Raw genomic sequence first — 27,732 nt, forward strand, 5'->3', positions numbered from 1 at the left:
ACCCCGCAGTAATTTTGTAAATCACAAGCAGGTTTTCAGCCTTCCCAGAAACATGCACTTCTGAATGCTAACCATCAAATAGTCTAAATTACTGATCCAGCAGATTAATCTATAAATTGAGGTAGGCTTAGAATTGCTGTTGGAGAACAGTGTTTAGTAAATGGTATCTAGTTCAGTGCTCTACATCTCTTGTTGTTCTGACCTGACAAATAACGTGGCCTCTTGTGTTATACTAAAATATATTGTAGGAACGCCATTTAAATGGGGTCTTTCTGACCTGTCATGCAGCGTGTATCGCTAGGAGACAGGGCTTCTGTGTGCAGCAACACTGCAGACAAAGTAAATGGGAGACTGTGGGTAATGAGTAGTGCCTAGAGCCTCAAAATCCAGCCTGCCTGTTTTCCCTGCCTATCTCTTCCTTTCTTGCTCCAGACACTTGTAATCAGAGAATATTGAAGGTTTGTTCTATTGCTCATAATAAAACCTCAAAGCAAGGATCGGCCGTGGGAGCAGTGTGTTCCTGTTGTAACCTGAAGTGGAAGTAAAGCTGCTCCATGCTGCACGTCCCGTTGAGATGAGTCAAGTTGCCACCCCTTTCTAAGGTGACATTACAGGATGTCTGTCTGCAGACTTTGGCCTTTTATTTGAGAGGAGAGAGGAGGGAGATGGTTTCCTTTGCAGCAGCAAGGGCAAAATAGGCTTTTAATAAAGCTTAAATTCTGCAGCTGCTGGCTAAGTTAAAAAAAGAAGTGCTGGCACTCTGTCCTCCTGGAGATGAGCCTCTTCCAGCTCTCTGCCATGACCCAGGGATGCGAGCCATCCCTTCTGGTCTTTTTTCCTTTGTGCCACTTTCTTGGACGAGAATAATGGGAGAGTTTCTTCTCTTGGCAAGGCTTTACCCTGCTTGGGCTTTTTTCTGCTCACGGAGATAGTTTAGGTTGGTGAATGGAAGGAAGAGTCTCAGAAGAAGTGCTGTAGCAGAGAGATCCTGGAGGGGGCTATGACTTTTTACTGGGAATAAATAACTCTCAAATCCCTGATTATAGACCCTGAAGAGAACTAGAAATTCAAAACCCAAGAGATAAGAAAAGGAGAAACAACTTTGTATATGATACAATAACCTTTTCTGCCAAGGTACACGTGTGGATCAGCTGAGTGTTGCTAGAGACCTGAGAGCAGGCCTGCTGAAACACTAGATTACAGTCCAGATACGGACAAGAACACTTTGTCCAAATATTACTGTGATTGAGGCAGATAAAGGAATTTTTTTGTTCCTGCAGAAAGTTTCCTGTTTCTTGCTGGTCTCCTGGGATGTTCAGCGTGACCTCCTTGCACCTGGCTATTTGCAGAGCCTGGTTCTGGTGCTGGAGAGCACTGCAGCATGGTTTGCAGTCAGTATGGGGGCACAGCACCTGGCTGCTCCAGCTTCCTGACAAGCACAGGCTGGTTTAGGTGGACTTCAGTAAAGTGAAGTGTTATCCCTGCTTAAGGGATGAGAGGAGATCTTGGGCCTGGTTAGTCCAAGGGAGCAATGCATCTACCTCTCTCTTCCCTTTAAATGTATTTTTCTCCCTGTTTGCTAACAGTAGCCTCTGAAGTGCATTAGACTTGTTCACAGGCAGATTCTCCACTGCAAACCACTGGAAACCACCAAATGTTTTGGAGCAGCTTGAGGTATCTGGTTTGGCAGGAGAGGACTCTGAATACACATGTAACTGGGTACTTAGCATCATACGGCACACTGTGGTGCATGTGTTGCTGTATCCTAAGGCAGCTCCTAGGCAAAGTGTGATAGCCTTGACCCTTGATGCAGTTGTCATAGATGAAGTTAAAGAAAATGAGGGCTTGTGCTATGGGTGAGACTCAATCTCTTCTCTCTCTTGCTGAGGAATACTCTCCAGGAATTGAGAGTAGGCAGGATGGTGAAGGACCTGTCTCTAGCAGTGTGGGTCATTGGGTACTGCATGTTGTGAAGGCTTTCACTAGTCCTCATCTGGGAGTTTCACCAAGAAACTGGTGCTGGGGGAACAGAATCTGAAGCAAAGAGGCAGAGAAACTTTCACTAGATCTGATTTGTAATTAAAAACCAAACAAAACTAGCTAGAGGGGTGACAAGGTTTAGAGGGATTGCTCAACAGGTTGGGTAAAAGGGAATTTAGCTGGCCTGGGGCAGATCACAGAAACAGCCGAAAATTGGGCTGGACAGAGACACGAAGAAAGGGCATAGCCAGGAGGTGTCTTGAATTGCCATGGCAGTGTGCAAAGGGCAGGGATTTCATAGGTTTGCAGCTGCTTGGGTGCCCAGTCTGAGATCCTGCCTTTGCTGGGGTCATGGCATTTCCGTCAAGGCTCCCTGCGAGCACTTGTGGTTGAACTACAGCCTGCATTTTTGAAAGAGGCATCCACTTGCAATGGAAAGACTTACAATTTGGGATCCACCACATCCTTTGGGAAGCTGTTCCCATGGTTAATGCATTTACCGCGTAACTGTTACAGTTCCCTGAAGGAGTTTGAATCCTCAGCTGGCAGCCTGCCTGCCTTGCTCAGTGCTGCTGCATAGCTTTCTGCCTCCTGAGACAAAAGCCTTGCTACAAAGGAACTAAATGACCTGCCTGGGGTCATGCTGGCTGTCCAGGAGAGCCAGGGACCTGAACCTGCTCCCTCCAACCAAGAGTACGGGAGTGAGTTTTGTGAGGCATTTGTCTGTTCATTCATCAGCAGCCCGCTGGTCTTGTCTCCTTTCTGGATGATATATGCCTTGCTGTTTTGCCCTCAGCAGCTGGTAGGTCACGCAGGATTTGAGAAATGGCTCTGGCATCGTACCAAGCAGAGGCTGTGGGATGCTCACCAGCAAATTCCAGAGACGGTGTGTCATGAAAACGCTGGCCCTGCCACCCCCCTCTGCATGGGGCTGCTGGAGGTAGTGGGAGCCCTGCCGGGTTGCGGTCCCCACATTCAGTGAGAGCTTTGGCTTCCCGAGCAGCTTTTGGTAGGTGGATGTTAGCTGCAAAATCTGTTTGGGAGCCTCCCGCTTTGCGTGGGCGGAAGGGAAGCCTCGCTCTTACCCCTCTGCCTGCCTCCAGCTGGAAGGTGACAACTGAGCTTGTGGCTGGGAGAAGTCAGCTGTTTCCATGTTCTTCCTCTGGGGACTTGAAATCTATTTCCAGTGAGGTGGGTCCCTGGGAGGAGGAAGGGCAGCTCTTCTTAAGTGGCTGCTGCCAAAGCTGGAAGGCACTCAGAGGTAGCCTTGCCAGCCTCAGGCATTTAAAACACTTCAGTCAAGCCCTGGAAAAAAAACATGGGATAATCTTAGTTTCTCCTCTTACATACATTTTGGGCTCTCTGCGGTGTCCTCTGGTTTGTTACTGAGCTTTTTCTGCAGTCACCAGCCTTAGAAAGTTGTAGTTGAGAAGAAAAGCACATCCTTTCATCAGGTAACTTTTTATTGCCTGCTTTCTCATGGGTTGGACTTCAGGTTTTATATGGCAAACATCTTTAAAGCTTTTAGGGTATTTCCCTCCTTTACCCCCTGAAATATCCTCTTTGATCTGGATCATTTGGCCAGCTCTTAATCTGGGATGGAACAGTTTTGGGGAAGGGAAGGTAATTGTGATGGATACCCCAGTAATGTTACCTTTCCCAAAAGCAATTAAATGTGATTAAACCCTCGTTCTTGTTTTATGGCTGCTTGTAGCAGTGCCCAAATGTTTATTGTCCCCCATAGTCCCACGTGCTGCCAGGCCAGGCTTTCCACTGGAAGACAATATATTGTATTCATACTATTTATTAACTTGCATGACACTGCAAAGCAACTGCTCCACTGGGCTCTAGCTTGTTGCTCATTGTAGTGATGCATTTGTGCCAGGGAGCCCTGACGCTTGTTTACCCTGACTTAATTTTCTGGGAACTTTCCCCTGTCCTAGGCTGCTGAGCTTTGCAGACATTTGCCAGTGGAAGGAGGTGTGTTTGTTTTAATCAGAGCTATTCTTAAAGCTGTCAGATTAATTGCTGGGGGGAAGGGGGGTCCCTCCCTACTTCTGTCCTGCCTTTCTCACCTCGTTTTGATCAAGGCCTGGCATTGATCTGATACAGTGGGTAGCTAATCAGGACTAAATGCTGGGGCTGTCTATGAATCACAGGGACAGAGCCAGGGACTCTACATTGCTGGGGGGGACACAGAGTTGTTTTCTCAAGGCTAGGGTGGTTGGGGTGTTAGATCCTCCTTGCATGGCACAGGCGCTGTAAAGAGCAACCTGGGAGTCACACCAGCTGCTCTGCTATCCGCACTCATTCACTTTGAAATCCCTTTAGTGCTGGAACAATTCCATTAGCAGTACTTCTTAGGCATGATTTGGAGTGGTTTCTCTGCTGATTAAAACTGAGTCCGCGCAGCAGTCTGGAGGGCTGGTCATAACCAAGACATTCCCCATGTACCTCGGGGCTGCTCGCAACTGAAATCCTGAACAAAAGATCTGCTGTTAGACAAAGGAGGAAGGAGTGAGCCTCTGAAGAGAGGAAGAATTTCTCCTCTGTTTGCCAGCAATTTTTTTCTAACTATTCTTTTTTTTTTTTAAGCATTGGTCACCAATTAATCCGTGTTGTTTTGCAAACAAAGCTGTCAACGTTTTTAAGGTTGCATGGTGAAATAACTTCAGTGCTGTTGGTTCTAGCAGCTCCAAATGTTCTCAAACAAATGCCTTTTAAGATAAAAATGGTCTGTGCTTGGTCCCAGCCCAGAGTTCTGGTCATTATTGTTTTATTTGAAATGTCTCAACTGAACCCAGTGAAGTCAGTGAGAGCTGCAAGTGTTTGAAAGTCGTCACACTTATTACCATGGCTAAATATGGACGTAATACAGGGTGTTACTCTAAAATGCTCCAGCGGGTGACCCAAGATGTAGCCCAGCAAACATGCTATATGCCACAGCTACTGACTTGCAGTAGCTTCTGGCAGCTTTCAGGTCAATCAACCTGTTAGACGTTAGACATGGGTACCAAAAGCACTGTGCCTTCTCACTTCTATTTTTTGCTCTTGCCTGCTGTTGGGGTGTGAGATGCCTCACAGCCACATAGGAGTGTAAGCTCACTGGCAACTTGTGTGTGTGTGTGCGCATTTTTGCTGATTTCTGTGCATTGGATCAGAAATGAGAATAGTAGAAGCAGGGCACCTTCCCCCCCACAGGCACGTACACAGTGTGGACAGTTACAGCTTTATAAAAGGCATTTCTGGCCAATTCTCAGTGGCAGCACTAAGATAAGATACCAAATTAAATATAGCCCACCACCTTGGAGTGGGGTAGGTGTACTGGTTCTGTGCTGGTGTCACAAAATCCATCTGAAACTGGCACATTTATTATCCCAAAACATTTACAGAACTTAAGAGCAACATGGAATATATATATGAAGAGCATGCATGATATTTTTCAACAAAAAGAATAAATGCAAGCAGTGCTTTGCAGGTTCAAATTAGTCCATATGGGAACAGTTTGGGGAGTTCTGGTGCATGTACATGGTCCTTCAGTGGCAGGAGCAGGTCTGTTTCATATTGTGTGGATGCCCTGGGCAGAGGAGAGCTCACATGAGGAGTTGCTGCAGCTGCCAGCTGGGCAGGGGCAACTCTGTCAGCATTTGGCCGCAGCTGTGGTGCTGTGCTGAGTTAATAGGGGTGTAGCTTTTGGCTGCAGATCAAGCCCTGAGTTACAGATCTTTACCCATCAGACGAGCATCAGACAGGGCTGGTTAGTGCTGGGTCAGAATTGTTAATGTCTTCATAGTATCAAAAGTAATTTGAATGCTACAGCTCTTTCAATTAAGCTCCTGTTGAGCTCCATACGCAGATATTGTAACATAATTGGCTGGCCTGCTGCAAATGCATTAGGAGAGTCTGCTCCTGAAACAGCCTCCGTCTGTGCTCCGAGCTGGAGAGGAGCCAGAGCTAGCCGTGGTCTCCACACAATGTCATACTGATTAGGAGGGTGTGAGATTTTGTTTTTGCTAAAGTAGTTCTGCCAGTACAGCCCAGAGGGCAGCTGCAGTTATACTGGTACAGAGGGGCCTTATGCCACTCTGAATTGTCCCTGGCTCTGGGGGCAGGCAGTGATGATGCTGGGAATACCTTTATCCTGCAGTAACAGTCCGTGCATGGCGTGCGCTGCCCAGCTCCACAAGTGCAACTTTATTTTGTTGACAATCACCCCATAGCAACTCTGTCTCAGAGGCCCAGGAAAATATTTTGCTTCCTCTGGCTGTTAGGAAGCAGGTTGTCCATGGCAGCAGTCCCTTCACAAAGAGTTTGGCCCTGAGCAGGAAACCCTGGTCCATTCCCTAATGAGCCCTTCCTGCTGATAAGGGGACCTGCAGGTCAGGGTCTCTGCTTGAGCCAGCCAGCTCCCCAAGAACTGATGTGCTTCTTGGGGAGCGTGTTCTCCAAAGCCTGTAAAATGAGACTCCAGCCCATGCTTGCTGACCAGGCCCTCCAGAGAGGTGGGTGCAGACCTAGATGCTATGGGATGGGACCTGCTTGAGGAAAGGCCAGCTCTGGCAGAGCTGTGCACCTGTGTTACTGTTGCTGCTCTCTGTTGTTCCTGAGCGAAAGCATCCCATCTCTTCCCTGCTCAGCAGACTTGCCTCTTGGTGCATGTGGAGACCCAACTCTGATTTTATTCTTGGAATAACTATATTTGTGTGTGCAGTATTACTGTGTATTTATACCTGGGTTGTTCCCCAGTTTGGAGAGCAGACTGGAGAACAAGGTGGTACCCTATCTGTGCTGTCGTGTTTTGGAGCAAGGCAACCCTTAGGTCTGTTTTTTCAGCCCTGCACTTTGGAAAGGCCTATCAAACATGATTCATGACATGGAGATGAGCATGAAGTATTTGTATGTCTTAGAGAGTGCACGAGAAAATAAGTCACTAACTGGGATCTCCGCTGGCACCCCATGGCGTGATGCTGTGCAAGCCCCTTCACCACCTGCTGTGACAGTTTTGCTGTTCATAAGCAGATACCGTGACACTTATTTCCCTCCTGAAAGTGAGGTACACTCTGCCAGAGCAAAGCAGCATCACACACCTTGTGAAGTCATACAGAAACTCGCTGTGCTGGATTAATAACAAATCCAGCAGTAAAACAGTAGCTGGAATACCAGAGCATTGCCCTTTGGCGGGCCGTTGCTTATTGCTGCTGGGAGGTGGGAGTGACATGTTCTTTCCCCTGTGACAAATCTCTGTTCCCCCACTGACTATATTTAGGCACAAATACATCCAGAATTAACTGTGCCCATGGCAAGCTCTGCCATTGCCTGCAGCAGCCCTCACCAGGGCAGCATCATGTGTGCATTTACTCTGTCACATCTGCCCTTGCGTCTCCATGCTGATGGAAACCACGTCATCTTGGCCAGACTTTGATTGCTGGGCTGCCAGGGTGTAGCAGTCTGGCTGTCCTTGCCTGGCAGTGCCTTTTATCTCCATCTTAAACTCTTTTCCCTGTAGACCCTGGCTGTAGGAAGGCAGGCAGGCGTGTGGGAAGGAGAGCTATCACTCTCGCTTCTTGAGAGGTTACACCTTCTCTTCCGTATGTGTCTGACACGTTGCTTATTTTAACAATAGTTCTGCTTTGTGCTGCGATCCTGGATTACCTCCTCAGCTCAGCAGAGTCAGTGTCAAAGACTTCCTACAAGTGGAAAGAAGCTGTGAGCAACAGTGTTCATGCAGGGGTCTTCACTGTGAGGCTGTCCTGAAGTCTTGGGAGGTATGGGGTGACATCAGAAACTAGAATGGACCTGGGGCTTGGCTTAGGTCTTCAGATTTTGCTAGCTTGCATTGCAACAGCAGTGATGGCAAAGCAACTTGGGATTATCTTGGGTTGGCAAGCCTGAACAAAAGCTCGAGAAGAGTTAACTCACATTTCCTTGTTGTTACTCTAAGTACTTCAGGCTGGCCCTGCTGCTGTCAGACCAAGCCACCTTCTGCAGGCTAATTGTACATTCACTGGGAGCTGCTGACTGCTCCTGTCAGCAAAGACCTCCATGCAGTAGAAATAAATTTGCCCCAGTCTGTTGGCAGGATTGCAGGAAGGGTAATTGTATTTTGCTAGTGTACTTGTGTCTCTTGCTACCTTTGGACGTAGCTGCCTGCGCTGCGTGCTCCATTGTGCCCTGTGGCACTGCCAAACAGGTGTTGCCCCAGTCATGGCTGCTTTTCCATGGTGATCTGGTGCATGTCGCTCTTCAGAGTGCAAGAAGGTTTACGATCCTCACTACAAAGATACGGGTTTATAACCCTGCCTCAAAAATCACTGCTACTCCTAGAGCATTTCAGGCAGGTTCTTTGGCACAGTTTCTGCATGCTTTAGGGTATCTGCTACCCGCTCAGCAAGCGGAGCATATGGACAGGCACCACTATCTGAGCTGGCAGCAAGCTCCTCAGCCTGCGCTGCCCTGGCCAGGCAGTGGGAATCAGGCAGTCCTCTCCCTGCCAGCCTGCCCCGCATTTGCTCAGTCCTGGGCACTGCCATCCAAACAGCATCATCACCACCCTGCCAGCCCTCCAGCAGCATCCACCTTGCTTTTATCTTCATTTCCTCCTCTCCTGTTTTGTTTTTTTTTTTTCCACCTGGGATTTAAATGTTTGTTTGTTTGGCATTGGGGAGGCTTTCTTGTTTGTTTTGTTAAATACCTGTTGTTACAGGCAGGGCTGAGAACGAGCTGGGCTGCTCTCCATGTCCATTGGAGAGCCCATTTGGGAAATGATGCCAAGCGGGAGAATAAAAAAAGAAACACAGTTGGGTTTGGCCTGGGAGATTTTTCTGTCCTCGGCTGGTTACACAGGATGAGGAATGGGAAGAGCAGGTCAGTTTTAGGGTCAGGAGAGGCAGACCTGTTTTATCATTTCGGAGAAGGTTCCTGCAAGCTGGCAATACCAGGCACCGTCATTCTGCTGCCGCCTGCTTGGTCCAGCCAGACCACCCTGACCTTGAGGAGCAGATGGCACCGCGCTTCCCTTCCTGCTACGTGCCCCTCTTCCTCCTCGCCAGCTTTTGTGCTTCTCTGTCGAGGAAGATGGTCTGGAGAGACTGGGAGTGAACAGCAGAGCTGGCACACAGGCCACCAGCCAGGTCTCTGCATACATCCTCCTTGTGCAACGTCTTTCACACGCCCATGCACGTTGTTGTTTGAAGGGAGGACAGCAGCGCGGATGATCTGTGGCAGGAATCTTCCACTTTATTAAAATGAAAGTATTTACTGGCTGCATCAAGTTGCCCAGCTGTGGTTAATTTGTATGAGAACCATTTCCTGCTGTTAAGGAAACTATTCAGCTTTACAGCAGTTTGTGGCAGGAATAGATGTTACTACTTACAAAACCTTGTGCTCTTCTCTTTGCTGAGTGGCAGAGTCTCACCTGCGTCCCTGGCATCGAAGCACTTGGGGTGACAGGAACAGAGCTGCCGTCGCTGTGCTGCAAGTAAATATCACAGGCACCAGTGGGGAAGGGAGGTGGGCAGGAGAGGGGCTGCAGGAAAGCCAGGGCTTGATGATGAACGTGGCACCTTCAGGGCTGCATGGCCTGAGATGCCATCTTTCTGCACTTGGTGATATTTACTCACTGATGGTGGCATCTGACGTGCTGCTCTACATTGCAGGGAGCCAGCAGAGAAGTGGTTTGTGTTATAGCTTAGGTTTGAGTTGGGTTCTTCTGCTTGAGGATTTGCAAAGCCATTCAGCCATGCTGAGTGGATGCGTCCTGCTTGTCCTCTTGTGCCAGACAGCATAAGCATAAGCACCCTTGCCTGTTGCAATGGTCTCATCATTTAACGTGCAACAAAAACTATCCATCCTGCTTCTGAAGCTTCCTTGAGAGTGGATTTTTTAGGTTGTATGTGTAACCTGCCTTTTTTAATAGTAAACGGTAAAGGTCATTTCCTTGATAATCGCTGTACAAAGGCTGGGGTAGGAGATATGGGGTCTTTCCTGGCCTCACAAGATTTCCTTGTGATGAAATCACATCATCTTTGTGAGTCCAGTTTTATTTTTGCAAAAAGAAAGGTTGCTCTGCAGTGCCTCATGGAGAGTCACCAGATCTTTTGGATGTACGCTGGAAGGTGATAGAATGCCCAGCACCAAATTGTCTGGGCTCTGGGAGGTGCAAAAGCCTGTGATGAGGCCAGAGAAGATGCTCCACTCTGTTGTCTTGTCTCTTCCACCACATAGCTGCCGGGTGTGCAGGATGCTTTGGTGGAATCAGCATCATCTAAAAAAATGTGCTGCTTGGTCCAAGTCTTGCAGCAGCAGCCACTTTGTCACAAGATCCTCATTGACAAAATAGGTTATTAGCCACTCTGTTTAACAGGGGCTTGGGGGGCTGGATTTCATTAAGGGAGGGAAAGCAAGCATCTCACTCGTGATTTGTGTACATCAGTGACTGTCCTCTTAAGTGCCTTTGCTCACACTATTTCCCCAAAACTTGACATAACAAGAAGGGGGGTGGGGGAGTGTTGGGGTGTTAGCTAAGCATTAGTAACATCCTATTTTGTGTTCAGTGTTTGCTTCTTACGAATTGAGCCCTTCTTAAAAGTATTGATAGGAAACAGAAGTAGGATCTTCCTGCTACAGAAGCTGTTGTTATCGACAACAAGGAGGATGATACAAGGTAGATGGAGAAGCAGCACAGGGTTTGTGGTCTGCACCCTCCTGCAGAGCCAGCAGAAACAGAGCAGCAGAGGGTTTGTGATCGCCAAGGGTGGAGGTCGGGCTGGAGCTGGGGATGCAGCTGGCTCCTTGATCAACATGTGAGTAGGTGTCCTTTGGGCACCCTTCGTTCATTGGAGTCGGACAACATGAACAGCAGCTCCAGCAGCCTGACCCTGCTGGTCCCTGCCTGCTTCTGGCCATCGGCTTGATCTTGTTCGGCCAACTGGTGCTGGTGCAGCTGCTAAATTGTCTCCATAGGTATTTCACAAAGACAGGAGATACTTTCCCCAGTGTTACTCTTTAACAGCTGCAGCATTGGTGTTGTGAATAGGAGAGGCTGATTTGCGAAGACATCCAAGATCCGCTGTGTCGAGGGAAACATGAGGGCAAACAGGAGGAACAGCACAGAAGGACCAGTGCAAAGCTCTGCCTTTGGGTAGTGGTAATCATCTGCACCAATCAAGGAAGGAAATAACTGGCTTGGCAGCAGCGGAGCAGAGAAGAATCTCAGTGAATCACAGGCTCAACATGAGTCAACGCTGTCACACGGTTGTGAAAAAGGCACACGTCATAGGAGGCTGTGTAAAGAGTTGCATGCTTCGCAAGGCTTCTAAGTATTCCTCCTGCTCACGGTGCCAGTAAAGCCGTGGCTGGAGCCCTTTCTTTCCCATTTTGGATGCTGCGTTTCGAGGAAGCTGTGGGTCAATAGCAGAGAGTCCAGGGAGAGCAGCAAGAGCGGTCAGAGGGCTGGAAACTGTGAGGAATGAGAAAAGCTTGAAAGGACCCAGGATTGTTTAGTCTAGGATAGAGCAAGCTGAGCAGGGAGGGGTATATGAAAAGCTTTCAAAGATGTAAAAGGCTGCTGTGAAAAGTGAGAGAGTGATCTGTTTAGTAGCTACTAGGAATAAGATAACAAGTCATGGGCTGAGCAAGGAAATTTAGTCATTGGGGAAAACTTACATAAGTGAAAGGCTGATGAAGTACTGAAACCTCCAGTGCGTGTGGGATCAGTGTCAGGAGGCCTTCCGAGCACCCATCTCTGGGTGGGTGGGAGAGGAACTCATCTTGCTTTGGCTGTCAGGACACACTACGAGACCTTTGTAGCCCTGTTTTCCTATTGCTTGAAGATTCTTTCGTAAAGCTTGTGATGAAGTCTGCCTCTTTGGAGGCAGGCGCGCATTTGCCAGACGCTGCCAACCTTCACGTTACAAGACAGCAGGGATTACATGTGACAGTGCCACTTTATTGTTGATATAGCAGCAATCCTCCAAGGTCCTGGTCAGGCTGCAGGCTCACACTGAGATGGGAGGAAGCCTCTTTGTTAAGTACAGGAATACAGAGTGTGTTCGCCTATGGTAGGACAGCAAGGGAGCCCTTGGCTTGCTGCTTGTCCCAGTGTGTGACTGTACTGCACAGGCACAGTCCTTGTCCTGAAGACACTAGATGGGTGCAGGGGAATGCCCCCGCCAAGGCAGAGCTCGCCAGCACGCTAATTTGCTGGTTCAGGGGCTGATTTGGGCCATGCTTTTTAATTGTGGAAAGTGAGAGCGTGTCTTTGTGTCCTAAATAGGCGATTGTCCTGATTCTCATCCCCGGGATCCATTATGTCTTAGCAAATTACTTTCTCTCTTTTAAATGCCTTAGTGATTAAAGATGCCACAGCAGATACCCTTAATGAGTACAAAAAGGGTAATAATTCCTCTTGTTGGCACTGAATGCAATTAATCAGGCCCCTTTAACTGGCTTTTTAAACAGATGAGGCATTTAAGGCCAAGCAAGTTTTTAATTGGACTTTAATGTCTCTCATTTACTTCATTTTGGCACAAGCATAGGAATTCCCACCCCCAGTTTTGCTGTTGGATTTATTCAGGGTGATGAAAGGCTCAGCGTGGAATGAAGACTCAGCAGCAGACTCGAACATGTCCTTCAGCCCATGCCTGGCCCCGTCTCGTTGCCTGGCCCAGGCTTGGTCCTGCTGCAAACAGCACAGAATTGTCGAGGCAGGAGTAGAGCCAGGTCACTCAGCCCAGGGCCCGTCCCCAGCATGGGGCTGACACTAGATATTAGCAGTATTTTTGGTGTAGTCATCAACACGAGGGTGCAGCATAGCCTGCCCTGTTTCGTTAGGTTCCCTTGCTTGAGGGAACTGTTGACTTGCAAGTATTCTTGTGGCTATCTGGAAGCCCTTGATGGAGGTCCATATCCATAACAGAGGCTCTGTAGCTTCAAACTTGGGGTGAATTGTGTCATTTAAGGGATATTCCTGAGATGCATGGCCAAGAGGAGATACAGGGTCCTTGAGCACTGTTCCAGATGGATGTGTGCATGTAGACATTGTTAATTTATGCTAGGAATTACCACGGGAGAAAAGATGTGTGACAAGCGACCTTCATCTAGCCTGCTGCCCCTGCTCCCTGCTGTGAAGCCAGCACCGCCTCTGCTTCCACCTCTGGCCGCAAACCATCTTGCCTTTGGTTCCCTTCCCTTGTGTATATCCTCCAGTGTGGTTTGGGGACAGCAGTTGCCTGTCAGCATGTCCCAGTTTGTGTTTCATGCAGGGATGTTGTGCAGCAGCCCAGCCTGGCTGATTGGCCCCTGTCCCAACTCAGCTCTTCCCCACTGGCAGCTGACAGCCTGAGGTTTAGCCAAAAAGGCATCAGTCTCGGCGTGTGCGAGCCTGCCTCTGAGCCTGTTTGTCGCTCTGCAGGGCAGACGTTCCTCTAACACCCAGGAGAGATCCAGAAATGGTTTTAAGTGGGTTTTCCAGGTGCATGCTGTGTCTTTTGCAGAGTCAGGCCGGTCTGTAGTACAGCTGTACAGTGGCTGGAGGCTCCCACCCATGGAATAGTTGGTGGATGCAGGTGAGCTGTGAGTGTGCTTGAACAGGTGAGATGGCTCTCATGCCATCGGGGTTCCTTGCCTCAAAAACCATTTTGGAGACATATAGGGGCAAGAGACAACACTCTCCATTTCTGCATCCCTGCTTCTCCTGCTTCAAAGGTGGGCAAATCTGTAAGCACAAGTGAGTCTGGAAAGTTAAGTGTATTCAGAGAAATGTGAATACCTTGTGTTAATTCAAACACCTTCTGCCTGCCAGGCTGGGGGGAGAGGAGCGTTGCCAGCTGGATCAGCCATAGCACTTCTCAAGATCTGTCTCAGAGCATCTTTACTTTGAGTCCTGTGCTAAAACCCCAAGGTGTCCCAGTGCAGCATAAGGAACTGTCATGTATGAACACCAGGCTCTGCCGTCCAGGTGGCTGCTCAGCAGGGAATGCCACAGGGGATGCTTGCCCAATATTTTGTTTGGTTTTGCCTTCTTACTTGTCATATCTCCTCTCCTCCCACTCCCTCGCAACTTGAACACGCATCTGATACTGGGCTCAGTGGTTGCGCAAGGCTCACATGTAGTCCTCGATAGCCAGACGTAGGAACCGAATCTCTCCAACTTTATCTTGTGCTGAGAACATCTTTGCATGTTTTGACCCCTTGCACCACTTCCTGCTACCTGCAGATAAGGATACTCAGAGCCATCATGTCTTGAAAAGTAAGGGAGAATTGGGGGCTGAGCAAGGATCAAGGCTTTATTGCATGATTGTGGTGTGAGGGCTGTAGACATCTTGATGAGACATTCAGGGATAAAGGTGAATAAAAGAGCATCCAGCTTGCTCTGTGTCCTGACAGGGTGAAAAGTGTGGGCTGCTGGCACGTTCTCCAGCGGTGGGCAGGGACTGAAAGAAATAAGAGGGCCAGGTCCTAGGACATTTCTGCTCCTCTGGCTGGGCAGTATGAGGAGGGGCATGCAGCTTTGTTTGGTGGCTATGGAGCCTGCCAAGATACCCTTAATCCACGGTTTGTACCCCAAATATATCTATGTCAGGAAGCTACAACCCCAAGTGACCATGGCCAGCCATTCTTGCGTTGAGAATCTTCTGGCTGAGGCTTACAAAGATGTCATTTTCTTTGATTTAATTCCACATAAACTGTGGACTTATTTTCCTTCAGAGGCTTGTGAATTATGGAAGCATAAACCACGCTAATGATCCGATAAGGACAGCTTTGGATATGTTCCCAAGAATGGCTACCCCTGGGCAGGATCGTGCTTGAGGAGAACTGATGGAGAGCAGTCTGTGGCACTCACCTGGCTGCCCCCCCCCCAAGATTCCTCCATCTCTCAGGAACGAGAATCATTTCCTCTCTGGCTTCTTGCAGAGGCAAAAGCCCTGCAGACCTGAAGTTATCTCTGGAATGTGTGTAAACACTGAGTTCAATGGGATGCTGTTTGCCCCCCTCTCCTGGGGGGTTTTAAGAAGGGTTAATATGAGTTTGTTTTACGAGTTCCTAGCCCTGAGAATTGTCTTCCTCAGAGGGTGACCTGGCTGAGCCGAGTCCCTGTGTGTGCATTTTCCCAGCATAAAGGGGAGATTCGAGGGCCCCACCACGTGGGTGGGATTTTGGTCCTCTTACAAACAAGGAGATGAAAGACAGAGGTGGTCTTCCTGCTAAACAGGGACCTGGAAGATGGTGTGGGATCACAGCACACGTGCACTGGGACTCAACGTGTTGCATGATGGTGTAACTAACGGGATTTAGGCGATCCTTGGACAGAAACATATTTTTGATCAGGAGAAGGGTGGGGGTTACACGCGGTTCTGCTGCCCCCATCTTCAAACAGCGTTGAAAACGTAAGCAGGGAGACAAAACCTTAGAAATGACGTATGGGCTGGGACAAAGTGCATTTCAATGAGAGGCATAAAGAGCTCCATCTGTTTGTCAAAAAAAAGAAATTCAGATGTAAGTTCGTTATGGTGTATGAGTATGTTACTAATGAGACCCGCCTGGGCACCAAAGTACTCTTGGTTTTTGAATAAGCAGTGGCAACCAGAACCTAAAGCTAGACAAAATCAAGTTGAAAACAGGCATGTTGATACCAACGAAATGGTTAATTCCTAGATGTGTTGTCAGTGCTGGTGACGCACCGATGCTGGATCCCTTCCAGAAAACAACACTTTAAACCGAAGACAAAGAACCAGGCTTAGCACGGAGGTGATCAGTGGAATGGCTTGGCCTGGTATATACAAGGGGTCAAACTAGATGATTTAATGATCTCTTTTGGCCTGAAAGCTTTCTGTTCTCTTAAGAAGATAAATGAAAAAGCCCTTTCACAAAAAGCAAGCACTTGAGATATGTGTGTAATGAACTCTGCTGCTTCCAGGGGAATGGCGGAGCAGGATCTGCAGGAAGCGTGACCTTGCTGCCTGCAGGCTGCCTGAAGTTGGTGGCCATCTGTTTAGTGGTGGTGGCTCACCACCATCAAGGCCACCACTCTTACGTGTGACGTTTCTCAGCTCCGTTTTTAATTGCTAACTGATGCTATCTCTCTGCATTTAAGTAACATTTGCTCCCTTATCTCCATCAGGGTGAGGAGGCCAAGCGGTATGAGCAGCCTTCTGGGGAAGATTGGCTCCAAAAAGCAGAAGATGAGCACACTGGAGAAATCTAAACTGGACTGGGAGAACTTCAAGGAGGAGGAGGGGATTGTGGAGGAGCTGGCAATCCATAACCGAGGGAAAGATGGGTAAGAGGGACTTTACCTAATAGTAGTCAAGCATTTCCCACCACTTCCTATACATGTAGGAGCCCCATCACTTGCTACAGAGAGTTCAGCAAACCCATGGGATTTCTTAAGGATTTATCCTAGAGATACATAAAACCAGTAGCTGCGTTAGGTATCACAGGGAGACAGGTAAGTCTGCAAGCACCTATCTCTCTCTGCTAACAACCTCATGAGTTCTTCAAGTCCAGCTAAAGTAGAGTCTGGCTGTGCTTTATCTTCTCTCCTGCTAGTGGCACAGATGCAGCGTGAACCGGTCTAATGCAGCACTCCCATGAGGAAACAAAATTGCCTTTGCCCTGTTTTCTTTTTAAAAAAAAAAAAAAAAGGAGGTATGGTTTTTGTTCCGTTCTTCAAATGACATGTTCCAGCTGCGTCTGTCGTCCCTCCTCCTGCGTAAAGATGTATGCAAACCCGGAACAGTTGGCAAGGTGCATTAAAGATTATGGCAGCACTGGGCGTTGGTTGTGGGCATCAAGCAATGTTCACTCCAATGAAGTTAATGGAAGTATCGTAAAAGTAAATGGCAATGCTGTAAATAAAACAAAGTTAATAACATGCTCTGCAGGGAAGGATAATAAGATCAGAAGCGGCATTTCCACTCAAGTGCTTTGCTAAGCTCTGGGAAAACGTAACCAGCTTACTGGACAGCTCATAAAATGTATTTTTATCGTAAGCTCTTCTTTTACTCTTTGGTAAAAACTCAGAGCTTCTGCATTCCAACAGATGGGATTTTGTATTTCGAATAGATATTTTATAACGGGTGGTTTTTTTCAGTTTGGCCTTGCACCCTTCCACAACACCCCTTCTCCGTCAGATCTGCCCTGGTTTGTTTCTGGACACTTGCTCTTGAACAAGTAGAGCAATTCAGTAGGAGTGCTGGAGGGGCACAGGGTGTTCCTCTTAGATCCTTGAAATCCAGGGAGGTGAGCAATTTACATTGCTTACAGGTGTGGCAGAGCACGCGTGCACCAAATCATCGCTGATGCCACCTGCAGCATGGTGAATGTCATGGTCAGAGCCCTGTACGTGAGGGTCTCCATTGAAATGGCCCGTGCCAGGAATCTGGAAGCAGAGCCAGGCTGTGTACCAGGCTCTGTCTGAGAAGGAGGAGGAGGAGGTTGAGCTGCTCCCATGAAGCCCCATCAGGAGCTGCAGGCTGCTTTGGGAGAACCCACCTCCAGGGAAGGGTCCTGTTTCTGTCTGTGGCACCTGGCTGGCTTGTCCCGATGGGATGTGGAGTGAGAATTTGCCCTACACAGACATCTGAGCAGCTGCCAAGTATGTTAACAGCTTTGGGCTTTGACTGCTCTGGACTGGGCTGGTGGTGGTAGTACCACCATTAAAGCCAGACCATCTCCTGCCGATTGCTAGGACACGCTGTTTCTTTGCACAGTCAGTGGAATCAGCCTGAATCAGGGTCCATCACTCTCAGCTGGACTGTACACACCCCAAACAGGCCAGGCTGCCTTGCATGAGCGTTTTGTGGCATCACTTGCTTGTTCAAACCTAGTATGTCAACCTTTCTTGGCCAGTGCTGTTTCCTTTCCCACCCTATACAAGCAGGACAGCTCACTCTTGATGCCTGGCAAACCTTTCTGGAGATGCTAACGTAATGGTCCTTGAAGGCTGAAAAACAGATCAGCACATTGAGAAGATGAGCAAAGCAGAGCAGCAATTTTAAGAGCATCTGTAAGCTTGGACAGCTTTGGGTTTTGCTGCCTGTCACGTCCCAGGCTAGAAAATCCACTGGGCTATTGGCAAGCCGTTTTTGTCCTTAAACAAATGAGAAACGTGGTGCCATGATAACTTGAGACACTCCTTACAAATCTGTTTGTGCTAGTCAGACATGCAATGTGAGGGGATCAACCGAGTATCTGCTCGCTGTGAATTACTTCCACCTTCAAGGTAAAGGAAGGGAGAGTGGAGGAGCACCAATGGATGCGCAGCCCACTGCATTTCTGTTTACAGGCCACCTGTAAACGCTCATGGTGTGAAGCATGCTGCACCGTTACAGAGCAGCCAGCCTGCTCGGGGGCAGATCACACAGACACAGCGGCTGCCGGCTTCAGGTCGTTTTGCAGGAGCCTGTTGTCCTTTCCGCAGCTGCCTCTTCTCCTTTTATCATGTAGGCTCTGCTCACCCTTCAGTAGGCAATCATTTACAGATCTCTATAAAAATTGTAATGAGTGGTTGTTAACCCCTCAACCCAGGCAGGAGGGAGCGGGGGGCGCTCCCTTTATCCCTGGTGCTGATGTGCATTAGAAACCTCTGGTCCCCGCATGTCCTGCTTTGTAATTGTAAATGTCTGCCTGATGAGGAAAGCGACAACATGCTCCTGGAAGCGTCTGCCCAATGCCACATATGCCTGCACACTACAGAGATGGTCCATACGTGTCTCGAGGAAGGCAGGAGGTTATTTCTTTTTGCTCAGAAGGGAAGGCAGGCTGAATTTCTTTTTTTTGCAGTAACCTTGCAGAAGTTGCTGTTCACAGTCCAGAGCTCCTCATGCCTTGGACCTCCCCAGCCCTTCTCCGGCAGTGATATGTGCTCAGCCAGTGCACTGGTGGCCAAGCTGAGCAATGGGGCTGTGGCATCTTTTTTCTGCTGATGCCGGTTATCAGCCAGCTGCAGCCTGGCCCCGGGATTCCCGAGGCAGAGGGGACGTATGCTGCCCCGTGGCTGTGTCCACCTTTGCCTCTGATTTTCCGCCTCTGCTATCACCAGCCCCAGACGGCGATTTGCATTTCCCCAGCAGCAGGATCTGGGCTTCTGCAGCCTGGTTGTGTCAGATCCTGAGGGCTTGTCCTGGATTTGACAGGAGGGGTTGAAGTAAGGAGTGGAGGCAGCTATTCCCTTTACTGTTGATCTCTCTGATGTGCTTTATAAATGGAAATGTGTAGTGGTCTCTTAATTGGGCCACCTTTGTAGGGCAGGCCCAGTGGGGGAGCAGCCCCGCTCTGGGTGCCGGGCTGGCCCTGTGCGCTCGTGCACTGGGTGACTACTGGTGACGGGCAGGGGACAGGCAGCACCAATGAAACCCTCCCAAGAGCAGTTTGCAGCTGCCCTCGTTAGCAGAGACAGTCTCTTCTCCCAACAAATGTACCGTCCTCTGCTGTGGATCACAGCTGCCCTGTTTCTGCAGGGGCTGATAATTTACAGGAAGGTATTGATTCAGGTAGCAAAGGTTATTTAGACAAGCACAGGACGGGTGTTTGTGCCTTGCTTGTGCACTTTGCACCGCAGTTTGGCAGCACCGTGCTATCGGCTGCACAGAGCCAGGTTGGGAGCCGGAGCCAGAGCCGCAGCTTGGGCACAGGGTTTGGGGCGCAGTGGGGCAGGGGGACTTGCGCTGACCCTGCAGACCTGCTACTTCCCTGCTTGTGTCCATCAGCACCTCCAGCCTCCATGTGCATGCAGTACAAGCCAGCCAGGCTTGTTCCCAGGCTGCTTGCCCCATAAACCCCAGCATATGCACGGGTAGTGCCTTCCAGGGTCTGCTCTGGCCCCTACGGCGTTTTTCTGTGGCTGGCCAAGGACAACGCCATAGGGTAACGTCATGGTTCCTCCTCCATGCAGAGCCGCTGGCTGCGGCTGTGAGACCACATTCCTGGCTCATGATCCATATCGATCCCCCAGGAGCCAGTCCCTGCCCGTAGGAGAGGGGAGGAGGAGGAGGAGGAAGGCACTGACCCCTTGCTGGAGTTGGGAGAAAGGATTCGCAGAGCGGCTGAAGGAGCTTCAAATTCAGTAGCTCAGGCTGTTGCTGCCCAAGCGGTTGGGGTGTTCCCAGGCTAACGGCGGTAACCCCTGTCCCTTGCCTTCCCACCCATGGTTGCGGCTGGTGTTCAGCAGCAGAGGGGGAGGACAACCACACACCCAGCAATATGACACGCTGTAATATACAACGTGACCCCCCCCGACTTCCTTCCCATGGCCTCTCCGAGCCCGGCCCCGGGAGCGGGTCACCTCCCTGCTTGCTGGGATGAAGGGAAGCGACACTCCCCTGCCCGCCTTTCCTGAGCCAGCATGGGGAGGGGGCCTTGTCACACAGCCCTCCTCTGACGGTGAGAGGCAGGGGGCCAGAAAAATACCTCCTCACAGCCAGCACATTGTCTGTGTTATGCCGCGTTGGGCCCCTGCCCCTCGCAGCTGGTGGAGATGAGCTGACCCAGTTGTGTCAGCGCGAGACGGGCTCAGGCTGCGATGGGAATAGGGTGGCAGCAGGGATGCGCGGCGCTGTTCATCCGCTCGGGGGAATCACTCACTGAAATGAATTTGGATTAATTCATTTCCAATGACGACTGGGTGGGCAGGAGTGTCAGGGCTGTCCCTTGCAGCAAGGGCGAAGGCACCCTGGTGCTGGGAGCACATTCAGTGCTGGTTCAATAGTCGTAGCATAAAGTAGAGACCTTGTCACCAAAGGCAGCGGAGCCCCTCTGAGCTAGAGGGACCACAGCTGGTGGTGGGAGGGGGCCCCAACCTTCCCGTGCGGTTGGGTCTTGGGCACCTTCATGCACGCTGCCAGCCACCCAGGAGCCTGGAAAACACGCAGAGCCTGTGGTGCTCATCTTTCCTGCAGCCTGTGGTCTTGCTTTCAAGCAATGGGCTTTTCTGGTTAGCAGGCACCAGCTACGGTGCAGGAAAAGCAGTGACCGGCAGAGCACTGAACGCACTGGCTTGTGCGTCTTGTGCCGGTGCGGAGTGTAACGACCTTGTCATGACAGCCAAGTGTTTGCCACCCTGGAACAAATGCAAAACAATTGTGATGATTCAATTACAGCTCCTGTTTTGAATTGCAATTTCGCTCCCTCTGTAGGTTAATTAGTAGCACAACCCCGGGCTATCTGTGGCAAGGGTTTGCAGCAAAGTACATTAAAATTCAGCTGCATGCCATTAATGAGTGGCAAGGTGCTTTTCCAGGCATAGGCGTGCTTGCCTTCTTCCTTGCAGCACTCAGGTGCCTCGCTGAGAGGGAGAAGTAAATACTCAGCGGTGGTTAGGAACTGGTCTGTGGCTGGGAAACCCCTGACCTGAATCCCTGAGCTGCTGCAGGCTTGCTGGATGATGCTGTTTGTGTCCCTAATGCTCCCTGTGCCTGTTATCAGCTTGTATCGTGGGTTGTGCTGCTGTCGTTGGGTTTGAGATGCTTTGCTGGGGGGTACCTGGGCAGCCAGGGAGGAGTGTCAGAGCTGCCTCTCCTGCTGAGGACCTGCCTTGAGCCTGTTCAAGTTGTATGTGAAGGTCATTTCTCAGCCATAAGAGAAGAGCTGGAACCAGAAGCAGCCAGCCCGTATCTCCAGCCTGCAGGGACGCTTCACCCCAGACCTCTGTGAGTCCCCCAGGAGACACCCAGCAGGCCACAGAGCAGTTTTGGTGTCCGTAGGAGATGCTCAGTGCAGTGATCAGCTCATGGAGAGAGAGGAAGGGAGGCTGCTCGTCCCTTCAGGTCAGCTTTGCCCCGGGCTGGGGACAGCACTGGCTGCTACGGGCACTGCTTACAGCCTCTGCCTCTCTGCCTCCCTGCAGGTACATCGAGAGGAAAGCATTCCTGGAGCGTGTGGATCACAGGCAGTTTGAAATCGAACGTGACATCAGACTGAGCAGGATGAAGCCCTGATGTGCCGGGGGTGGCCACGGGGGACCCTGCTCCCTTCTGTGCCTCAGCGCTGGCTGGGGGCTGCCAGCCACCGCCTGACCACCAAGCACGGAAACTGTTCTCTACCCAAGACTCAGCCTGTATGTCTCAATGTACAGGTTTTTCCTTTTACTGTAATAGTTTGGGGAGGGTATTTGTCAGTGGGCAGGGGGCTCTTCGAGGGTTAAATGGCCCAGCAAGTGACAGAAGGGACTGGTGTGATTCTGTCAGGCAGCTTTCCAAGGAGGAGAGATGGTGGCACCCATCCTTTGCCAACCCCGGGTGCTTCTGGCAGCAGGAGGAGCCACCAAAGCTGGGAGAGTGCTGGAGCCTGGGTTAAGGCTCGGCTGGCATATTTGGTTGTGAGAACGGAGCTGCAGGAAGGTTTTGTGGCTGCTGTGCGTGCGCAAGCTGTGGGCTGGAGCCCTTCTCCCCACTCTGCCAGCCCCTCAGTTCTCCTTGCCCCTCTGCGCTGTGCTCTTGCCCAGACAAAGCTGAACTGTCTGTACTTGTTTGTGGGGTCTGATGATGCTGGGGGGGGTTAAGCAAGCCGATGAAGAAATCCTTCCTTGTTCATGCTCTCAAGAAGATGGGAGCAGCTGCAGCAGGCAGGACAGGCCAGGATCTGAGTGTTCACATGAATAAAGTATTCCATCCCAATGCTCTGGCATGCTGGCAGTGTGGTTTATGCGGGAAGCAGAGGACAAAGAAATTAAGGGTCACACACAGTAAGGAGCATCTGACTGTGATTGTGAAAATCCCTGCTCAGAGGTGCCCGGTGTCTGTCTTGATAGCAGCCTAAGGGTCAGAGCAAGTGCTTGGATCGCTTTCCCTCTGCAGTATGGGGGCTGGTGGTGGGATTAAATCCAGGATTGGGGGGCGAAGGGGACAATGTAGTCCTCCTGTAGCAGTGCTGCAGGAGTAAGGAAACCCACCCAAGGCATGACCACACAGGGACATTCAGCAAATTAAGCTGCCTGGGAGGGCAGACCAAGGCACCTGGGTGTGGAGCAAGCGGCCGGAGCTGGAGGCCAGCAATGCACCATCATCTCAGCTGTCCCTTCTTGTCTGGTGCTGACTAAGTTCAGCAGCTCCTGATGTTTGGCCTGTGCACGTCCTCAGAGTAGAGGTGCTTACTGGCTTTTCCCCACAGGGTGCTCTGAGCCTGCTCGGTAGCACACAAGCCAGAAAGCGGCACAAGCCCCAACCTTCCTGCTAATGGGGCAAGCGATGCTGCCATTGGCCCCTTGCCCACAGCTCTGAGCACAGTCTCAGCTTTGGACTCACGTGTCAGCTGCTGAGTCAGCCCTTGCTCTGTGGCCGTGTTGCGGGATAGACAAGAACAAAACACCACGTGCTCAGGGGGAGCTGCAGCCTTTGGTGCCTTGTTATGTACAGAATCAGCTGTTACGGACCTGCTTAAACGAGCCTGAAATTGGACAGAAACAAAACAACAGGGGTGATGACATGTTTTCATCTCCAAACGCTTCCAAGCCAGTTGCTGCTTTGGCTTCGGTTGCAAAAACAACTGGAGTCCCTGGCCAGGGCACTGTTGTGGGGAGGTTTCAGCTCAGGACTCCTGGCTGGCAGCGAGCAGCCCTGTGCTGGACCTTGGAGGGGGCTGCGGTGTAAGGCAAGTGGTGCTCCGGTAGCTGGGCTGCTGTCCTGCTCAGGGTGGTAGTGCAGGACCATCTCTGGCCCCCTCTCTCCTCCCACGTGCTGGGCCGGGGAGGCAGCCAGGTCCTGCCCTGCTTGCAGCGTCCCTCCCAGGAGGGACGTCAAGGCAACCCAGCCTTGTTTTGCAGTAGATCCTCGCTGACGGCGAGATGCATGGGCGGCAGCTCAGCCAGGGCGGCCTCAAGCGGGGCTGGAGGGCTGGGCCCGCTCTAAGCGCTGAGCAGGCAGCAGGGGAAACAATTTGCCTTTTGCTGCACTTTGCTGGGGGTGAGGAGGAGAGGAGGGGATATTATGGATCTTCTCTGCCCTGTGTCCCCTCATGACTGTGGTCCTGAGGCCTCGCACGCTGGATGGAGGTGGGGAAGGGTCCTGTCACCCCCGCACAGGCTGGGTCGCCGTGGCATCTGGCTCTCCAGGGACTGCCGTCCGAAATCTTGGCCACGGCACAGCCATCCAGGCTGCTGCTGGGTGCCGCCTGCCGTGTTGGGCCTCGAATGCAGCTGCATTGGGGTGAAAAGTAGGTTAGAAATGGAAGGTAATTCTGTGTGGTGTAGCGTGAGCAAGAGCTGATACAACAGGGGAACCTTTGGAGATCCCAAAGGCCAGCGGCACCAAACCCAGCCCTGCTCTTAAAAGCCTTGAAGAGCTCCAGGCTATGTCCAGAGCAAGCCCTGCAGCAGCATTGGCCTCTGGATGGCTTGGGGAGATGGCTTTGGATTTACACGCACGCTAATGGTGTGTTAGTGGGATCTGGCCAGCGCAGCCTCCACTGGCACACTGGTAAACTGGGAAAATCAGTGACCCCCTGTTTATGGGATCCTGCCTGGCAGCCCCAGCTCTGCTCTTCGCAAACTCTCCAGCCTCTCTTCTCGGGGGTTTCTCCTTCAGCTGAGCAAGCATGGAAAATTTTGAAATCTTGGAAGCAACCTGACCTGCTGGAAAAGTGCAGTTTAACGGTGGTGGCCAAGAGCCTCGGCTCCCCTCTCCACTGGGCTCCCCGGCTCATGGCAGCATGGTGTGCCCAGCTCAGCTTGAGGACACCGGGCTGCAGTGCCAGCTCCCGGCCCAGCAAGCTCGGACAGGCTCGGCAGGATGGCCGGGAGGCAGCTTCCAGCCTGGGGCTGATTCCTGGCTTCCACCATGCACGCTTCCAAGCGTCCCACGTTTTTGCTTGGTTGGATCATGTATTCCTCGCCTCTCTTTCCTGAAGACGAGGAGTGATTTACAGGTCTCCAGAAAACACAGCTTGGCTGCTTAGGAAGGAAAAAAAAAAAAAAGCCCAAACCCCTCTCTGCTTGCTATTTCCATTGCCCAGCCACCTTCCCACGAAGGGGAGGTGGCCCCAGCACCCACCAGCCCTCGACTTCCCCACCAGCCCTGAGCTTTCTGGAAGAAGCAAATCTCCCAGGACATGCAAGTCCCTCCTTTAAGATGTTCACACCTTGAGCCATCTTCTCTGGGAAGCTCACGTATCCTCCGTGGGTCAGAACCTGCCGGGGGCATTTGCTTGGGATAACTTTGGCCCTGCGAGGAGTCCCTCATGGCCCGAGCATCACCTCGCTCCGAGGAGCTCCCCCTTCCTTGGCCGCCTGAAGGGGCCCCTTGTGCGGCTGGTCCCCGAACAAGGCAGCGATTGTGTCTGTGTGCCCCAACAGTCAGGGCTTCTGCCACGGCGGCCACGCTCCACAGCCGTGGTAAAACCGGCTACGTCCAACCTGCACCCACGGGCTCGCCTTTATTGAGTTGTTCAGTGGGGTTTGGGGAGGCCGCCCAGGGGAGGCTGTTACTGGGTCACAGGAATCGCGGACAGGGAGGTAATGCCGTGCATTTAAAGCTGCTTCGGTGATAGGGATGCGGGAATAAATGTCCGGCTCTCAGCAAGGGAGGAGGTTGAGAGCTGGCTGCCGAGGGGTTGCATCCTGTGGGCCCCTGCCAGGCTATCCCAAGGACCGTAATGGGATTTGGGGCTGGCCGAGCCACCATGGGGCAAAGCGTGATGGTGTGCCATGCCACAGCTGTCAGGCAGGAGAATAAGGGAGCAGAGCACGGGGCTGGCCCTAGGAGGCATCTCCCCGCAGCTGCGGCAGCAGTTCCCTGCGAGGACCGGGGCTGGGAAGGGCTGGTGCCCAGGAGGTGATGCTGGGGGCACCTCATCCTCTTCTCTAAGCTGCTGTTTTCAGCCTCTCCCACCTCTTTCCCTCACAGCAATGTCCCATCGGGCAGCAGAGCAGGGTTTCTGGCTGCGGTGGGTTCAGGACTAATGGGGAGTAACGAGGTGGCTTGCAGGTCTCCCACCCCATCTGAGCGAGGGTCCCCACCCTGGGGCATCCTCGCGCCAGTGGTGGGTGCTGGCACCGGCGTTTGAAGTTCAGCCGGCGGCGGTGGCACGGCCGGCCCTTCCCACTCCCAGCGGCCAGCCCCAGCCAGGGGCGAGGATCAGTGCCAGCCCTCGCCGGGGGATGAATGGGGATATGAACAGAGCCACTACTGTTGGGGCAGCCCGAGGCCTGTGCTCCGCCTCAGCTTTTCTGGCGATGAGGGGGTGCCCCACCATCCTGCTCTCCGGAAAGGCGAGCGGTCTCCCCCTCCATCTCCTCTCCGCAGCTAAAAGCCGACCCAGCGCCACAGAAAGGCATGGGGATAAATCCTTGTTGTGATCCTGTTGGGTCCCGTGATATTACAAGCCAAGAGAAATGTCCTCATTATTTCCAGAATATTGAAGTCTAATAAATCCCGTCCTGCCTTATAGGATTTATTTCTCCATTCATTGCTAGGAGACTCAGTCCCGTGTAATCCTATTGCTGCTCCAGGAGATGGGAGGTGGCTTTCCGAAGCACAGACCTGGCAGGGCTGCAGGTAGGTGCTGTGGGCAGGAGCAGGCAGCCCCATCCGCTGGTCCCTGCTGGGGATGGCTCCAGCCCAAGTGTCCCAGTGCCAGCCCCTTTCCCGAAATGTCCCACTGTCCCAGAGCTGTGCCCCTGCGTGGGTTCACCGAAATGTATCCTGTTCAACTGTTGGGGCATGACGGGGCCAACAGGGCATTAATCGGCAATTAGCCAATTAACATGGCACGGCACAGCCTGTTCCCCGGCCCCATGCACATCCACCGTGCTCCCCCAAACCCCCCCTTTGGGGTCCTCTGACACCTTCCCATACCAGGACCCAGCAGGAAAAGCCGGGAAAAGCCGGGCCCAGCACAGACAGTCCCCCGCAGACATGGCAGCAGCCTGCCCAGTGCGGAGCCGGCCGTGCCTGGCTCGCTGGACGCCGGGGACTCTCCCCAAGACAATGACGGACACATGAATATGGCTGGATATTTTGCCGCCAAAGTGTTTTCCATAGCAACCGTTGCTGGGGCAACCTGCATCCTGAGCAGCATCCATCCTGAAACACCCAGTCTGCCGGAGCTGGAGCTAGTGAAGAACCACGGTGCAGAACCGGTGGGGCCTCACCGTATCCCACTGCCAGCAGCACGGGGATGCTCCGGCTGCGCTGATCTGGCTCTGAGCATCCCAAGCGCTGCAGGGCCCCCGTAACGCTCCACTTTTGATCTTCTTTTTGGCATTTCGTTTCCTTAGAGGTGGGAGAAGCCGAAAGGAGACCTGTTGGTGCCTGTCACCCCCCCGGGCGCTTGGCTGTGGATGCAGGGGTGTGCGGGAGCCGTTGCCAGCTCAGGGCACTCAGCAGACACGAGCAGCAATTTCGGCTCCGATGCCGGGATCGAGTATCAACGGGGGATGCTTTGATCTGAGTGTCACCACGGGGAGCAGGAAAAATAAAATCCCTGCTGCTTTTAAGCACCAAAGTGGGGAGCTTGCGGCCCCTTGGCACCTGCCCAAAGCTGTGCGGTGGCAGGTTCACCCTGGGGACACCCCGGGGATCCCAGGAGAGATCCTCGCTGCTGGCCGGGTGGGCCCTCGCCGGGCTCGGGGTCTCCAAAGCAAACACACCGTGGCCTCATGGGACTGGCTGTGGTGGCGGGAGAGGGGCCGGAGAGCTCGGAGCCCATCCTGGGAATGCCCGCAGGGCTCAGTGCTGGCACTGTCACTGCTGCCACGGACAAGAGGAAACCGCGGTCTTCCGGCTGCGCCTGCCGGGGTGGTTGCGGTTTGCGGGTGTGACC

At 51.8% G+C, this 27,732-nt stretch overlaps 1 protein-coding gene across 2 annotated transcripts in view; it reads left to right on the forward strand.

The window, feature by feature from the left end:
• Nucleotides 1-22,594, forward strand: part of CFDP1 (craniofacial development protein 1) — a 67,085-nt gene extending 44,491 nt beyond the window's left edge. The window contains exons 6-8 of one of the 2 annotated variants that reach the window (XM_052796219.1): nt 13,473-13,544; nt 16,100-16,258; nt 21,824-22,594. In XM_052796219.1, the coding sequence (XP_052652179.1) occupies nt 13,473-13,544; nt 16,100-16,258; nt 21,824-21,914 (322 nt within the window). In that variant the 3' untranslated portion in view covers nt 21,915-22,594. The remainder of the gene's footprint in view (nt 1-13,472; nt 13,545-16,099; nt 16,259-21,823) is intronic. The other variant, XM_052796220.1, reaches the window with a different exon arrangement.
• Nucleotides 22,595-27,732: the final 5,138 nt, after the last annotated feature.

This window comes from Harpia harpyja, chromosome 9 (genome assembly GCF_026419915.1).
Source record: "Harpia harpyja isolate bHarHar1 chromosome 9, bHarHar1 primary haplotype, whole genome shotgun sequence".
NCBI lineage: Eukaryota > Metazoa > Chordata > Aves > Accipitriformes > Accipitridae > Harpia > Harpia harpyja.